General features: G+C 54.9%; 1 protein-coding gene and 1 long non-coding RNA gene across 4 annotated transcripts in view; one reads left to right on the forward strand and one right to left on the reverse strand.

The window, feature by feature from the left end:
* The window catches only part of LOC144582113 (metabotropic glutamate receptor 4-like), a 35,653-nt gene that overhangs the window by 1,414 nt on the left and 18,338 nt on the right, over positions 1–15,901 (forward strand). Inside the window, exon 2 of the mRNA XM_078368927.1 lies at positions 942–1,082. Within this exon, the coding sequence (XP_078225053.1) occupies positions 942–1,082 (141 nt within the window). The remainder of the gene's footprint in view (positions 1–941; positions 1,083–15,901) is intronic.
* The window catches only part of LOC128931277 (uncharacterized), a 189,570-nt gene continuing 179,879 nt past the window's right edge, over positions 6,211–15,901 (reverse strand). For all 3 annotated transcript variants that reach the window (XR_013534087.1, XR_013534090.1, XR_013534081.1), the window contains one exon: positions 6,211–15,256. This is a non-coding gene — a long non-coding RNA (uncharacterized LOC128931277). The remainder of the gene's footprint in view (positions 15,257–15,901) is intronic.

Below are 15,901 nucleotides of genomic sequence, written 5' to 3' on the forward strand. Positions count from 1 at the left end.
CCCCCAAGGGGCATTTGGCAATTTCTGGAGCCATTTTTGGTGTTGACAATTGGGGGATGCTGCTGCCAGCCTCCAGTGGGTAGAGGTCAGGGTGCTGCCCGGCATCCTGTGGTGCATTGGACAGCCCCCGACAGGAGTTGTCCTGCCCAGAGTGTCCACAGCGCCGAGGCTGAGAAATCCTATTGCAGGCCAAAGCTCCGGCTCAATGCCAGCGAGTCTCCTGTCATGCAGCCAGTCATTTTGCTCCCACGTGGACATTTCCATGGGCCTTGCTGAGCTTTCAGGCCTCTGGCCCATACAGAGCAGCTCAGTCCACAGGGCCGGGTATAGTCAGTATGGCAGGAGGGGCGTCTGGGAGGAGGAGAGGGTGGTGTTCACCACCTACTTGCCCACCCTAGGACAGGGTTTCCCAGGCTGAGAGCAGAACTATGAGCCGTGCAGAGCATGTGGGAGAGGGAGGCTGCCTCTGTCAGTGACGGGGACATCCTGGATATGAAGGGAGAAGGTCCAGGTCCTGGTCTTGCTGTGTGGCCTGGGTGGTCCCCACCTCTTTCATCCTTCCTGGCCTCCTCTTTGGGTGCTCCCAGGGTTGGACAGCCCCCCCAGCCTCTGTGCGGTAATCTCAGGACTCCCAGGCGGCTCCTCAGAGCCTGCTGTTAGCATTGCAGCGGTTAAAGGCCGTGGAAACATCTTCATCGGTGCGCTTCTCTTCCATAAAGGCAGCAGTTGTAGATTACACACGCTCCCCTGGGACCTAATACAGCTCTTTTCATTTTGAATGAAATGAAATGCTCCACATTTTGTTTTCTCCTGGATCAGAGGATGTGCTCCTTTGGGTCTCTCTCCCTCCGCCTGGGCCATCTCATCCTGGGGGAGGTGGGAAGGGCTGGGGCTGGTGGGAAGGAGGCCAGTGAGGCCCTGACTTCCTGGTGCCGTGCCAGGCTTCGACCGCTACTTCTCCAGCCGCACACTGGACAACAACCGGCGCAACATCTGGTTTGCAGAGTTCTGGGAGGACAATTTCCACTGCAAGCTGAGCCGCCACGCTCTCAAGAAGGGCAGCCACGTCAAGAAGTGCACCAGTGAGCTCGTGGGCTGTGGGGGGCCGGGAGGGGCTGGGCGGGCTCCAGTGGGCTCTAGGAGGAGTTGAGCCCAGGGGCCTGACCTGAGAATCTCCGGAGTTGGGCAGGCACCTGCGGTGGAGTTGGGAGGCCCTGGGGCGGGGCCTGGAGAGGCGGGGCCGAAGCTGATTTGGGGTGTGGCCCTGAGATCCTTGGGAGTGGCAAGGCCTCTGGCTGCCTCCTGGTTGATGTGGACGTCCTTAGGGCGAACCCACAGCCCTGAACTGACTGACCCCTCTTGTCCTGTGTCCAGTCTTGACGCATACCAGGCTGGGCACTTCCCAGAAACCACCCCAGGGTTCCCCCCAAGGTTCCCTCCGTCACTCAGTAAGCACAAGGTTGGCTCCCAGGCGTAGCTTGCCCCAGTGAAAGCCTGGCTATGTAGCAGTGAAGAAAGAGTCCAATGGCACTCGGAGATTTTATTCTAATGGGAGACAATCAACACGATGAGTGAATTATAGAACATGTCAGAACAGAAACGTGCAGGAGAAACAAAACAGATAATAACAAGAATGGAAAGTGTGAGAAGGGAATCTGCAGCTGTGAAGTGGCCAGGGACAGCCTGCTTGCACAGGTGACATCTGAGCCCTCACAGGAGTGGGATGAACTGCACGGGGGAGGGGCAGTGATCGGCCCATTTTACAGATGGGAGAACGGAGGCTCAGAGGAGGTGAGTAGAGGGACTTGAATTCCCATAGATGGAGGGTGGTAGAGCACGACTTGCACCTGGGTCTGAGCCCTAGGCCCCCCACGCCCTAGGTAGCCATCGTGGTGTGTCCACTTCAGATACATCTGGACAGGGGTCTTTTCATGCCCTGGGTCTGGGTCACTCTGCGGCAGGACCCAGCCTCATTAACATTGGGGTGCTCTGGTGCCTCTCGGCTTGAGGGGTGCTTAAATGAGGATGATGAGTTGCCCCCTGTATCCTCCCAGACTCGAATGTGCAGTTGGGCAAAGGGCGGGGCACAGGCTGCATGGAATCTTTGGCAGACAGGTCCTCCAGGGTGGGGGGAGAAGGGAGTATGATGAGGGTGGGTGGGGAGCATGCTGCCCTCTGGTGGCCAGAGCCCAAAGGGACTTGCCACCCCTGGACCACTGGGGACCCGGAGAAGCTCACAGCCAAACCTACCCGATCTGCAGAGTGAGTGCAGGTATGTGAGTGTGCACAGGTGGCTGTGTGTGTGAATACATCTGTGGCATGTGACTTCGTGTGTGTGAGAGTTGGTGTTCCTGAGAGAGAAGGGGTGTGTGTGCCTGTGTCTTACATGAGGCTTGCGTATTCCTGGGTGAGCTAAACATAAACACTGCTGTTTACTATGTATCCACTGTGTTCCAAACACTTTAAAGATATCGTCTTTAGAATGTAAAAGACATTTCACTCTCACAGCAACTCTAGGAACTCTTACGATTCCTGCACTCTAGATGAGGATATGGAGAGTCGGAGAGACCAAGTGCCTTGCCCGAGGCTGCACAGCAAATGCCTGAATCAGGCAGTGATCACGGCAGAGGTGTGAGAAGTGCAAACATGCCTGGTGTGGAGGCTGAGCTCTTACGGGTGGGGTGGCTGTGTATCCTGTCTCCTGTGTTCTGGGGTCATTATTGAGAGCATCCCCTCCGGTTCTTGGAAGTGCCCACGTGGGATGGAAAATTGGGCATCCTGACTGTAGCTCACCAGACCTAGCTCGGGGGTGAGGATGGGCATGGAAGGGATGGGGGTGGGGTGGGGAGGGAAGACTGGAAGCTGTGGCAAGATGGACAGCTGGGGCCTCCTGGACCCAGTGTCTAGGCTGTCGAGGGGTGTGGGCTGTCAAGGAGAAGGGCTTTCTGCAATCTCCTCTTTGTCTGGGATGGGTAGGAAGGGAGAAGGCTTTCGTCAGTTCCTGTAGGCTCTGTCTAGACTCCTAGTTCTTGGGGCAGGATTCATGAACCTCTCTAGCAGTCCTAAGGGAGGCATTTGGTCTGATGGTCAGTGCAGGTGGGGAAGGAGGACTGGAGCAGGGTTCAGAAGAGCGCAGAGCTCCGCTGGGCATGGTGGCTCACGCCTGTGATCCCAGCACTTTGGGAGGCCGACGTGGGTGGATTATCTGACGTCAGGAGTTCAGCTCGGTCAACATAGCAAAACCCATCTCTAGTAAAAATACAAAAATGAGTTGGGTGTGGTGGCAGGCACCTGTAATCCCAGTTACTCGGGAAGCTGAGGTATGAGAATCATTTGAACCTGGGAGGTGGAGGTTGCAGTGAGCCGAGATTGCATCACTACACTCCAGCCTGGGCAACAGAATGAGATTCCATCTCAAAAAAAAAAAAAGCAAAAAAGCACAGAGCTTTGCTGTGAGCCTGAGGCAAGCTCTGTGACCTTTCTGGGCCTTTGCTTTCTCATCTGAGCAACGGGATTGATGAGCTGGCCCAGAGGGTGTCTCTGGAAGGAAGTGAAGCCTTAATGGAGGCACTTCCCGATTTGTCAGTGGCAGCTGTAAAGCCTGGAGGTTTGTTAGAGTCACCTGGGAGCTATTAACACCAGGCCAGGGTGCCACCCCCAGACCAACTAGCTCAGAATCTTAGGGGTGGGGCCTAGGCTGTGGATTTTTATAGTGCTCCCTAGGTGATTTTAATGTGTATTTAGGGCTGGAGCGGTGGTTTCCAAGCTTTGTTCACACTGAATCACCTGGGAATCTTTTACAAATACGGATACCCTAGACCTTCTGGTTTAATTTGCACTGGAGGCAACCTGAGCATTGGGATGTTTTGAAGTGCCCCAGGTGCTTCTACTGTGCAGCAAAGTCTGGGAGCCTCTGGTTTGGAGGGAGGACGCATGCACCCTAGGCGGGGTCGGGGGGTGGCATGAGCAACAGGGCAGAGGCTCTAGTGGACGCAGTGGGTCTCAGCCGACCAGAATCCTTCCTGCTGCGTTGGGAGCCCCAGCAGAGGTGGGTAAGAGTCCCTGTGTGGCCCCAGACCAGGCGCCAGGAGCCTGTTGGTCTGTCTCTGGGTGAGGTGAGGGGCAGGTGGGGGTACTGCTGGGAATGTTTGTGGGACCTGAGACTCTGGGGGAGGGGCAGGCAGCTCTGGTTTCACCATGGCCCTGCCCCTGAGCTGAGCCTGTCCTGCCAGAGAAGGCCTTAGGCCAGGAGGGCTGGAGTGACACCCACAGAGAGCTGGGAGCAGGGGCAGGGGAAGGACCCACCCCTGAGTCTGAGTCTGGCTCTGCCTCCTCCCTGCTGTGTGACCTTGGACAAGTTATCTGACTTCTCTGAGTCTCCGCTGCTGTCTGTAGAACAGGGAAGGCAACAGCTATCTCAGTGGTTGTGAGGTTTAGAGAGAGCATGTGAGGAGGCTGGCTGAGAATGAAATATATGATAGGTGCTGATAAAATGATTGTTATTGCTGATATAGAGGAAATGGGAGAGTCGGGATTTAGACAGGCAATTGGGTAATCTAATAGTCCAAGTCTGTTGGTACCAATTCTGTCTGTCTGTTATGTGGAAAGAATGAGGAAAGAATGTGCCATCCTGAAGGTGGGTGGTATAGATGGTCACAGATGCAACTCCCATTTTACAGAAGAGGAAACTGAGGCAACTTGTGAATATCACAGAGCTAGAGGGTTGTCAGTGCTGGATTTTTGCCCAGGTAGCCTGGCTCTGAAGCCAGTGTTGGGCCCTGCCTTCTGCCCTCTTCCTGTCCTTCCCTCTCACTACTCTGGGGCTCCTCCCTCTTGCCCTTAGCCAGCCCAGCCATGCTCTGTGGTCTCTGAGACATACTCTCCACCTGCCCCACTCTTTCTCCAGATTCTGGCCTCCCCTCACCTCTTCAGGATCAGCTCACTCCGCTCTCCTGGATGTTCCCATTCCATAGTTGGCCTCTACCTGTTTCAGTCCCACAGGCCTGCCCTGCTCAAGGTCTCACTGACAGCAGGTGCCACTCCCGTGTCCTTTGCTTTGCCGAATCCATTCCTTCCCACCCCAGGTGATGGATGGTCCTGGTGGCCATCCAAGAGGGTGGGAAGGACCCTCTCATCCTGGGGTCTTATCTTTGGGAAGATTTGATTTATCCTTCAAGGCTGTCTGAAGTGGAGTCCCCCAAAGATGAGGATTTGATTGCAAGTAGTTGATTTGGGAGGGGAATGCAGGAAAGAGGAGAGAAGGCAGAGATACAGGGTATGAGATCAAGCTGGTTGCCACTGTGAACAACTGGACTGAATCCTCCTGGGACAGAGGCACAGGCCTCTCAGTCGTCCCACACAGAGCCAGAGGGAGCCAGGGTATGTGTGTGCCAGCCCCCATCAGTCATTGGTGGAGGGATGCTCCTGGAGGCCATTATTCCTTGGCACCTCCAGCCTGCCAAATGGCTGGGCAGAGAGGGCTCCTGCACCTGAGAAAGCCTCAGAAGGGTGGCACACGTGAGCAGCTGGAGGCTGGACTGGTGTGTGCTGACATGGTCAGGGTTAGAGGGTAGGGTGGTGAGCGCTCATTCTGTCTCAAACACACAGCTACTGGGTGTGACTGCTGGTGCTGCCACTTCCTAGCTATGTGGCCTTGGGCAGGTTACCTCCCCTCTGGGGGCCTCGATTTCCTCATCTGTGAAATGGGAATTATATCATCCCCTTCCATTCTCCCCAGAGCCTCATCTCCAGCAGAGTGCTACCTCCCTCACGGCTTCCAGGGAAGGGATGGGAGCTGATTTGCAAGAAGCACTTCCAGGTGGCCCATGGGTCCCCCCAACCCCAACGAGCTGAGGTCACTGAGAGGGGCATCTGTGCAGCTGTCAAGCCTACAGGAAGATAGCGACCGCCTCCTCCTTCCCTCCCAGCCCCTCCCCGGGAGCCCAGAAAACAGGGTTTGGGAATTAAAGTCGTAGACAAGGCAGATGTGGCGTCCGTCCTTCTGACAGCACTGCCAGCCAGGTGATGGCTGAGCGGAGGAAGGCCCGGTTTATGAGGAGACAGGAAAAATTTACTGCCTGCTGCTCACAGGGGCTGGGAGTCCAGAGAGGGAGGGCAGCTGCATGGTGGCTGTGGGTGCGTGGGGAGATGTCAGTCACCCAGTCTGTGCTACCAGCAATCACAGCAATAATAGTGAAAACAATAACAGCTAATATTTATGTAGCATTTATTAATTGTCAAGCTCTGTTCCAATCAATATTTTGCATTTAATTTTTGCAGCAACCCACATTACAGACAAGGCAACAGAGGCACAGAAAGGTTAAGGACTTGCCCAGAGTCACAAAGCTGGGGTTTGAACCCGACCATTTGGCCCTAGAGATGTTTTGCTTAGACCAGCTGATATCCCGGCCCCAGGCCCCTCCTGGCATCTCCAGCTTGCCTGTGAAAGGTCTTCCCACCTCTGCATCCATAAGAGAAGCTGAGGAAGCCTCCCTCCTCGGGCCAGTGAGAAAGGCCAACATTTGGGAGCATACTTTATAAGCTAGGCTGTGCCCCCTTAGAGGAACTCACAGTTGCTCAAACCATCGGCTGCTCAATCCGTGCTCTTCCCATTCATCAGCTGGGAAACCAGCAGCATAGATTAAGAGCCTGACTGTTTGCCCAGCCAGCACTGTGCTGGGCTTGTTGGGCTCAGTGAGGCGGACAGACCTGCCCTGGGGAGCCATCCTGGGAGTGGGACACAATATGGCCTTGCAGACAAGGTACAGAGCATAGTGGCATGGCGTTGCCTGGCGGACAGTGCCAGGGGCTCCAGAAAACGCCTGACTGTGAGGCTGGGGAAGGCAGAGCTTGGAGGCCTCTTGGAGGAAACTGGGAGTGCTGGGAGGACAGGCGTGCTGACCAAGAAGGTGTGTGTGCATTTCTCTAAAGGAGTACCTGAGGGTAATTCATAAAGAAGAGAGGCTTGTTTGGCTCATGGTCTGCAGATTGTTTGAGAAGCATGGCACCAGCCTCTTCTTCTGATGAGGCCCTCAGGGGACTTCCAGTCTTGGGTGGAGGGGAGATGGAAAAGAGAGGATGAGGAGCCAGGCTCTTTTTAACAGTCAAATCTTGTACGTCATAGAGTGAGAACTCACTTATTACCTCGAGGAGGGCATCCAGTCCCTCATGAGGGATCCGCCCCCATGACTCAGCCACATCCCACCAGGCCCCACCTTCTACACCAGGGATCACATTGTGACATGAGATTTGAAGGGGACAAACATCCAAACTATATCAGAATGATACTGGAGCGAACAGCCAAAGGCCGTGAGAGAGCGAGCCACGTGGAGACCCTGGACAGTGCATGCCGGGCACAGCGCACAGCGAGTGCAAAGGCCCTGGGGGTGGTTCATGCCTGCTGAGCCCGGGAAGTAGTGAGGAGGCCGGTGTGGCTGAAGCAGAGAGCCACAGGCAGGAGATGGGGTCATGGGGGAGGGACAGGCAGAGGGTGCAGGCCATGTGGGCCCGGTGGGCAGTTTGTAAGGATTTAGTCTTTTATGCAGAGTGGGACAAATCATGGTAGGCTTTGAAGGTGTATTGACAAGACCTGATTTATGTCCCCACAGGATCTCTGGGAGCGAGGGCGGAGTGGGAGACCAGTTAGGAGGCTGGTGCTTCATCCAGGTGGGAATGACGGGCCCAGGGTGGCTGGTGGTCATGGAGCTGGTGAGAAGGGGTCAGATTCTTTGTGAGCTTTGCAGTGTGGTCACAGTGTTTATGGAAGGATTTGAGGGGAGAGAAAGATGACACAAGTCAAGGATGGCTTCAGCGTTCTCTGCTGGAACAAGGAGATGGATGAATTTGCCAAGTGGTAAGATGGGGTGGGTGGGAGGAGAAGCAGGCTGGGAGGGAAGGCAGGGCTTGGGTGGAGGCCACGTGGAGAGTGGGATGCCTGCTGGGACCCACGTGGCCTTGTGAAGTAGGGGCTGGAGTCAGGGAGAGGCTGGAGTGGCCGTGTGATTGGGGTGGTGGCAGAGTACAGAGGTGGCTGGCTGGGAGCACCAAGGAGTGTGTGTGTGGGGAGAGGAGAGGTCCCAGTGAGCCCTGGATGCTGGGGTGTTGGGGCAGAGAGAGGGAGCCAAGCATGGAAGCTGAGAAGCAGCAGCTCAGGAGGCAGCAGGGCCCAGAGCACTGGGGGAGGGAGTGACTGGCTCCATTGCCTGCTGTCCAGGGGCCAGGTGAGATGAGGGCTGGGCTGGGCCATTGGACTTAGCAAGAGCAGTCTCCTTGGAGAGGTGGGCACAAAAGCCAAACTGGAGTCGGTCAGGGGAGAGAGGAGAGAAACTGATGACAGTGAGCAGACGCCCCTCTCTTGAGGAGCTGCACTATAAGCAGGAACAGAGAAAGGGGATGCTAGCTGGGGATGGGCGGGTCAAGAGAGGGGTTTTGTTTGTTTGTTTAAATGGGAGAAATTACTCATATTTCTGCCTTAAAGAGAAAGACCTAATGTGTTAGTTGTTCTCACACTGCTATAAAGAACTACCTGAGCCTGAGAAATTTTTATTTTTTTTCTGAGTTGGAGTTTCATTCTTACTGCCTAGGCTGGAGTGCAGTGGCACGATCTCAGCTCACTGCAACTTCCACCTCCCAGGTTCAAGTGATTCTCCTGCCTCAGCCTCCCGAGTAACTGGGATTACAGGTACCTGCCACCATGCCTGGCTAATTTTTGTATTTTTAGTAGAGATGGTGTTTCACCATCTTGGCCAGGCTGGTCTTGAACTCCTGACCTTGTGATCTACCTGCCTCGGCCTCCCAAAGTGCTGGGATTATAGGCCTGAGCCACTGTGTCCAGCTGAGACTGGGTAATTTAAGAAGACAAGAGGTTTAATTGACTCACAGTTCTGCAGACTGTACAGGAAGTGCGACTGGGAGGTTTCAGGAAACTTACAATCAGGGTGGAAGGCGAAGGGGAAGCAAGCGCGGCTTACCATGGCGGAGCAGGAGAGAGAGGGCGAGAGGGGAGGGCCACGCTTCTAAACCATCAGACCTCTTGAGAACTCACTCACTATCACAAAAACAACACAGGGGAAATCTGCCCCCATAATCCAGTCACCTCCCTTCAAGTCTCTCCCCTGACATGTGGGGATTACAATTCAAGGTGAAATTTGGGTGGGGACACAGAGCCAAGCCATGTCACCTAGAAAGGGGGAAAGCTAGATGCTGCTGGAGGGGAGGCTGGATGAGTGATGGGGGAGAGGGATGTCTGCGTGGGGTCTGTTAGCAGGGGCCAGGCAGCTCATCCATACTGGCCTCAGACTCAGTCCCCAGAGTCCCCCTACCCCCAACCCCTCCTGTGTGGGAGAGCTGAGCCCCAGCTCCCCAGCTGAGGTGGGTTGGGCTCAGAACCAGGGAGGAGCTGAGAGCTGGTCCTTCTTTGGTTCCGGGCTGTGCAGGCGCCAGGTGTGACTCTCCTTGCCTAGTCCCAGGTGCCAGCTTCATTCACAGATGAGGGGCCTGGAGCTCAGAGATACTAAGACTCATCAGGCCCACCAAGGGGCTGAGTGGGAGTTTCCAGCGGGCCCCATCAGACCCTGGGGCTCATATCCTATTTCTCAAATTGAGGTCTGTGGACATCTGGGGACACATCCTTGAGGCCAGATTCACAGGGACCCAGGAGTGCCATGAGGATTCTTACAGTCTGCATTCTCATGTTGGTGGCCATCCTGAAGGGAGCTCCCCCGGTCTCAGAGACGCGGCTTCTCTGCGGCTGTGGTCACCTGCAGTTGGGTTTCACGGTCATAGCCAGGCTTTCAGTGCTGGGGTCATTTTCTTGAGGGTCTGCAAGAATTGTTTCCTTCAAAAGGGGCCTGTGGCTGGCTCCAGGTTGAGGAGCCCTGGGCGATGCCACCACAGAGCTCTTGGAGCTTGTAAAAGAAATTGAGAGGGAGTCAAGAGCTGCCTCCCACCGGGTAAGCTGCTTCACCTCCTCAGCCCTTGGTTTCCATATCCCTGGATGGGGATGCCATTTGCCCCGACCACTAAGCCTTCAACACCTGGGTGCATCATTCACTGGGAGTGGAAGCAGCTGGTGTTGGGCCCAGGCTGAGTTGTGGGGGACAGCACTGGGGATGGAGGAAACACAGCCAAGGGGGTTAGAAATTCCCAGACTAAAAAGCGGGGCACTTAATGAAGGTGAAAATTTGAGAGGTGGGGACTGGCAACACCAGGGTATAGGGCTGAAGAGCAAGTGGGAGACTCTGGGCCAGGGAGATCCTGGCTGGTGACTTCTGGGAATGGGGGGCTTGTGGGGTGGTGAGTGTGGACTCGGGAACAGGACTTGAAGGACCCTCAGAAGGAACCAAATGTCTCAGGAAGCACAGAGTGGCGGCTTTCTCCACCCCATCCATACGTCAGGCTAGGCCGAGCTGACTTGGATCTGTCTATGCAGCGGGCACCTCTCACCCATCAAATGGTGGGGAAGGGGCGGGGAGAGTCAGCATTAGAGCCAGCGCCAGGCAGGACAGAGGGGAGGGCGTCCTCCTGTGGGGGTGTGTCAGGGAGCAAAGGAGAGCTGAGGCTGAGAGAGGACTTCCGTGCACAAGACATGGTGTTGCGTCTCCCTCAGTCCTCCCAGCGGCCCCTTGAAGTGAGTCCTACTATCTGGAATTCACACTAGGGACACTGAGGTGCTAGGACACTCCGATATTTGGCTTAGAGTGTATAGCTGGCCATGCCCAGCCGAGAGTCAGGGCCATCTGTGTCTATTTGGTCCATTACACCAGACAGCCCTCTCTGGAGGGGCTCTGGGACCCCCTTGTTTTACTGCCTACTCCCTGGAAGTTTGTTTAAGGGACACAACTGGCAGAGATGTGTATTTGAGATGTGGCTCATGTTTGTTCACCCAGAGCCTTCGTGTGCCTGGCACCTCACCTTCCCACAGCTTTGGGAGACAGGCTGTGTAAATGCAGGTTTATATCTGTGTAGGTGTGTGGTGTAGACATGGGTCTACGCTTGACTGCATGTGAATGAGTATATGTTTAGCAGATGCTGTTGGTGCCCCGGCCTTACCCCTCAGTGCCCACCAGTGTGCGGCAATGGGGCTCAGTGTGCAGCAATGGGGCTCATGCCCCTGAGAGCAGCCCTCCGCCTAGGACCCACGGAGCTGGAGCATTTATCCCCATGAATGGGACAATGCTGAGGTGTGGTCTGCTGGGTCTCCTGGAGGTCCCCAGCAGGACAGAGCCCGGCATGCTGCCATTAGTGGACTTTCCTCCCCACCCCCCACCTCCCAGCCCCCTCCCCATGCTTCCTGCTGCCACCCCCAATAAAACCCTTGCTCTCAAGTCCTCCTCTGCATCTGCTTGTAGGACTTCTCAGCCTAAGCCAATGGTGAATCTGAATGCCATGTGTTTGTGTAAGTGTTGTGATAAACGTGTAGCTGTAGCTATGTTGGAAGCATTTATATGTACACCTGCGTTTGAGCATGCGTGCGTCTGTAGGCATATGTAAATGCATGAAGGTTCGTGTATTTGCTGCTGTGTGCATACAGATGTCAGTATCTGTGAGTGTCTGTGTGGTGGATTTTGTCTACCCTAGCGTGAGGGAGCTGCTTCAGGAAAGTGTGTGTACGCACGTGTGTTCTAGCACTGAACTCTGGAGGATTGTGGCTGGGCGGGTGAGTTGTGGAGAGGTGAGTGGGGAGATGAGGAGGACTCTGATTATTTCAACCTTGAAAACTCATTTCAATTACAATTTACAACCTGCAGACAAAGACTGCAGTCTCCGTAGTAACCATGCTTCGGGGTTCTGACGGAGAAAATCCTCCCTGGATGGTTCCCCAGCTGGCTGTCACCCGTGGCAGAGCCAAATGCATCTCTGCCTCACTGTGCCCCGGGACACAATTAGGACATCTTCAAACTGTTGCTGCTGTCACTGCCGCCATGTTTCTGGAATTTATCTCCTCCAACAGCTCTCAGAAATACATGTCTTGCTTCCTCCCAGAACTGCGGTGCCTCTGCCTGGTCCTGGGGTTCCTGCCCACCCATGAGAGGGGATTTTCCCACCCCCTTCCCTCCACTGCCACCTTCCTCCTCTAGACCTGCAGACAGAGTCCTCCGTCCCTGGTTAGGCCTGGCCAGGCAGTGGAGGCAGGGCCTGAGTCCTAGGACAGGAGGAAGGAGGCAGGTCAGCGACTAAATGGAGGAGGGGCAGTTCAGGATACTGAAGACTCTTTTGGACAACCAGAGAGATCTGGGTTCAAATCCCAGCTCCACCACTTTCCAGCTAGCTCTATCCATAGGTATGTGTCAAACACCTACTCAGTGCCAGTGAGGCTCTGGGATGTCACCCACCCACCTGCAAACCTCGCCACCTCCCCTGTGAGGGGGCCAGTGAAGCCTGACTCCCAGAGCTGTGGGAAGAGGAGGTGCCAGGTACATGACGGCTCTGGGTGAGCATGAGCCATGGCTGCAGAGTCACCTGCCGAGGAGCCAGGTTAGGTGAGCCCAGAGCTGCTGCTGTCCCAGGCATAGTTGTAGCTGCTCATTGAGGCCAGACCGTCATGACTGGTTTAGTGAGGGTTTGTGGTTCCTGCAGTATCCCCCACCCCTTCCCTACATGCCCTGCTGCCCCTCCAGGGAGCCACTTCAGCCCTGTCATTGTTGTTCCCTGTGGGGCACAAGAGAAGGGCCTGGGGCATCTGAGGCCAGGGTTCAGGAGTGTGAGTGTGTGTGTGTGTGTATGTGTGTGTGGTGTGGTGTGTGTCTCTGTGCATGTATATCTGTGTGTGTATGTGTATATATGTATGTGAGTGTGTGGTGTATGTCTGTTTCAGTGTCTGTATGTGTATATGTATATGTGTGTATGCATCTGTGTGTCTGTGTGCATTTGTGTATCTCTGTGTTATGTGTGTCTGCATGTGTATCTGTGCGTGCATATGTGTATATATGTGTGTGTATGTGTGTGTCTATCTGCATGTGTATACATATGTGTGTGTCTATGTATCTCCATGTGTATATATATGTGTATGCATGTGTATCTTTGTGTGTCTGTGTATGTGTGTGTGTTTCAGTCTGTATATGTCTGTATGTATATGTATGTTTGTGTACATGTGTGTATCTGTGTGTGTCTGTGTCTGCATGTGTGTGTATGTCTGTGTATCTGTGTATGTGTGTCTCTCTGTGTGTATGTATGTATGTGTGTGTGTCTCTGTGTCTCTGTGTGTGTGTGTGTGTGTGTGTGTGTGTGTGTGGTGGGCATGCTTACGGCCTGGTGACTTCATTGCACCCCAGTCTTCCCATATGTTACTGGGGTTAGACTTGATACAAAGTCCAGGAGGCCATAGCTAGTTGAGAAGTTGCTTGAAGTCCATGCTGTGTGACAGCACTGGGCTGGGTGCTCTGAGCCCTTCCCCCAGAGCTGCCTGGGGTGGAGGCAGGTTTCCCTGGCAAGGGAGCTCCTGCGGGATATTCACACCAGCATCCATGCTGATGGCTTTGTGACTGCAGTGAGAGCACTTGGCCCAGATCCCAAGTGGCCCAGGAGTGGGTGCTTCAATGAGACCCTCTGAGGAGAGGCTGAGGCCAGCCTCGTGGGGGAAGTGTGTTTCCCCAGAGATCCAGCCAGCCTCCAATGGCTGGGTGCATCTTGGCCTTAGGAGAGAGTTGCTCCTCTCTGCAGTGGCCTCAGCCACCCGCTCCATCGCTGGTTAATAATTTAGTCTCTCATTTATATGAGATGAGAGTGTGATGAGAGCTGCTGGGGAGTCAAGCATGTTTTATGCTTCTTCAGGCTGGAGAGGGCAGGGCCTAGGGGCCTGCAGGGAGCAAGTGTGGGTCCAGGGAGGCTCTTTCAGATGACACTGCCCCAGCCTTCTTTGGGGATGGGGTCTTCCATTCCATTCCTCCATAGGCGTTTGTGACCTTGTGATCAGAGGCCTCAGACAGGCAGGATGGTGAAGCTGCCTTTCATGTTCACTCTGTCTGTTTGTGCCTTTGCCTAGAAAGAGTGTTGCTGGTTAGCAAAGCCCACAGACACGGTCAAATGCAGCCTGGGATGGAGCAGGGGTGGGGTCTGGAAGCCAGGAATGCCCATCCTGTTGCCACTGGCTGTGTGACCTGGGTTTCCCCACCAGCCTCAGTTTTCTTGTCTTTAAAATGGCACTGGAGGCAGATGACCCCATGGTCCTGGCATCCTTAGCATTGTGGTTCCATGGTTTCTGCTGTCCACTTGGCAATATGTGACTACCTACCCTCGGCAAGGCTGAAAATGGGATGTGGTTCTGACTGGCAGGGCTAATGAGTGACTAGGCCAGCGACCCCCATCCCCACATCCTTGTGTGGGTGCAGCCACTGTCCTTCCTGGTTTGAGGGGATTAGAGGGGGCAGCAGACCTCAGTGAGAGGCAGTGAGATCTCCTGCACCCTGGGTCTGCCTCCAAGGTGTCCAAGGCAGGGGCCTAGGCACAGTGACCTCCAGTCCCCGGGGAATCACTGCCTCATGTGGATCCAGCTTAACCCTGGCCCATGGGAGTAGGACACAGGTGCAGCTGCTCACCCCGCTGCCCTCTGGGGAATTGCCTCTGTGCATTGCACCTGCTGCCTTCTAGGGAATCGCCTCTGCACATGCCCTGTAGCTGAGAGGCAGTGCTAGGAGTGGAGGTGTAAGAGGAGTAATTTCCTTGTCCTGGCCTCGGGGAAGAAGGCCATGCTGTATGCAGGGGCTGTAGTCCTGGAGGGGAAGCCAGGTCTCCCTAGCTCTTCCCATCCTCTCCTTCCTCTACCCAGCCATCCTCCTGCCCCGACATCCTCCCTTCATCACTGCTCCCCTCCCCACATTCTGCTTGCCCCATCCCCATCTGGCATAGTGTGGTGCTCAGGGCTGGTGCTGGAGAACCTGGAGTCACATCAGCTCTACATGGTCCTGGAATGTTACTGAGCCTTTCTGTGCTCAGTGCTTCAGTTTCTTTTGAGATGGAGTCTCACTCCGTCCCTCAGGCTGGAGTGCAGTGGTCCAATCTTAGTTCTCTGCAATTTCCACCTCCCGGATTCAAATGATTCTCTTGCCTCAGCCTCCGGAGTTGGGATTACAGGCTCCTGCCACCACACCCAGCTGATTTTGGTATTTTTAGTAGATAAGACCGTTTTGGCCAGGCTGGTCTTGAACTGACCTCAGGTGGTCCACCCACCTCAGCCTCCCAAAGTGCTGGGGCTCAGGCATGAGCCACGGTGCCCAGCTAGTTTCTTCATCTCTGCAATGGAGGTGACTGCGCCACAGCACTGTTGTGAGAAATCAATGAGTGAATATGCATAAGAGTTCTGTACGATGCCTGCACATAGCAGGCGCTCAGTGAAGGTACTTAGTTACTGTTATTGTTGCTATTCAAAATGTTATCTAATATTACCCAGGGCCCAGGCCAGGAGCCACCTCCCCCTTCACAAAGTCATCCCGCCTGCCCACCCCAGGGACTCCATATCCCCCTCGGAAGCAAGCCTGTTCTGCATACTTTGCACATAGGGTACTGTGGATAAGCCCCCTTCTGGCTGCCAAGTGTTTTTGATACATGACCTCATGGAAGCCTCACGGCAGCTCTGTGAGGTGGAATCATGATCCCCTTTTGGCTGACAAGGACAACAAAGGAGCCTGTACTGGGCCGCAGAGCAGAGGTCAGTAGACATGGAGGGGAGGGGAGAAGGATGCGAGGTCAGACCCCCAGGCCACGGTGCCTTGGGGAGCCACTCCGGTTAGCAATGAGAAGGCTGTGGGGATGGGTTTCTCAGTTTACAAAGTTCGCTGACCCTGGCCACTGGGGGACAGGAGAGTTGTCCCTTAGGTGGCAGAGGGATGGGTGGGACAGTGGTGCCTTCTTGTATCTAGGGTGACTGGAAACCATGGAGGGCAGTCTTTCAAACTCTCTGGGCCTC

Source organism: Callithrix jacchus, chromosome 4, assembly GCF_049354715.1.
Source record: "Callithrix jacchus isolate 240 chromosome 4, calJac240_pri, whole genome shotgun sequence".
In the NCBI taxonomy this organism is placed as follows: domain Eukaryota; kingdom Metazoa; phylum Chordata; class Mammalia; order Primates; family Cebidae; genus Callithrix; species Callithrix jacchus.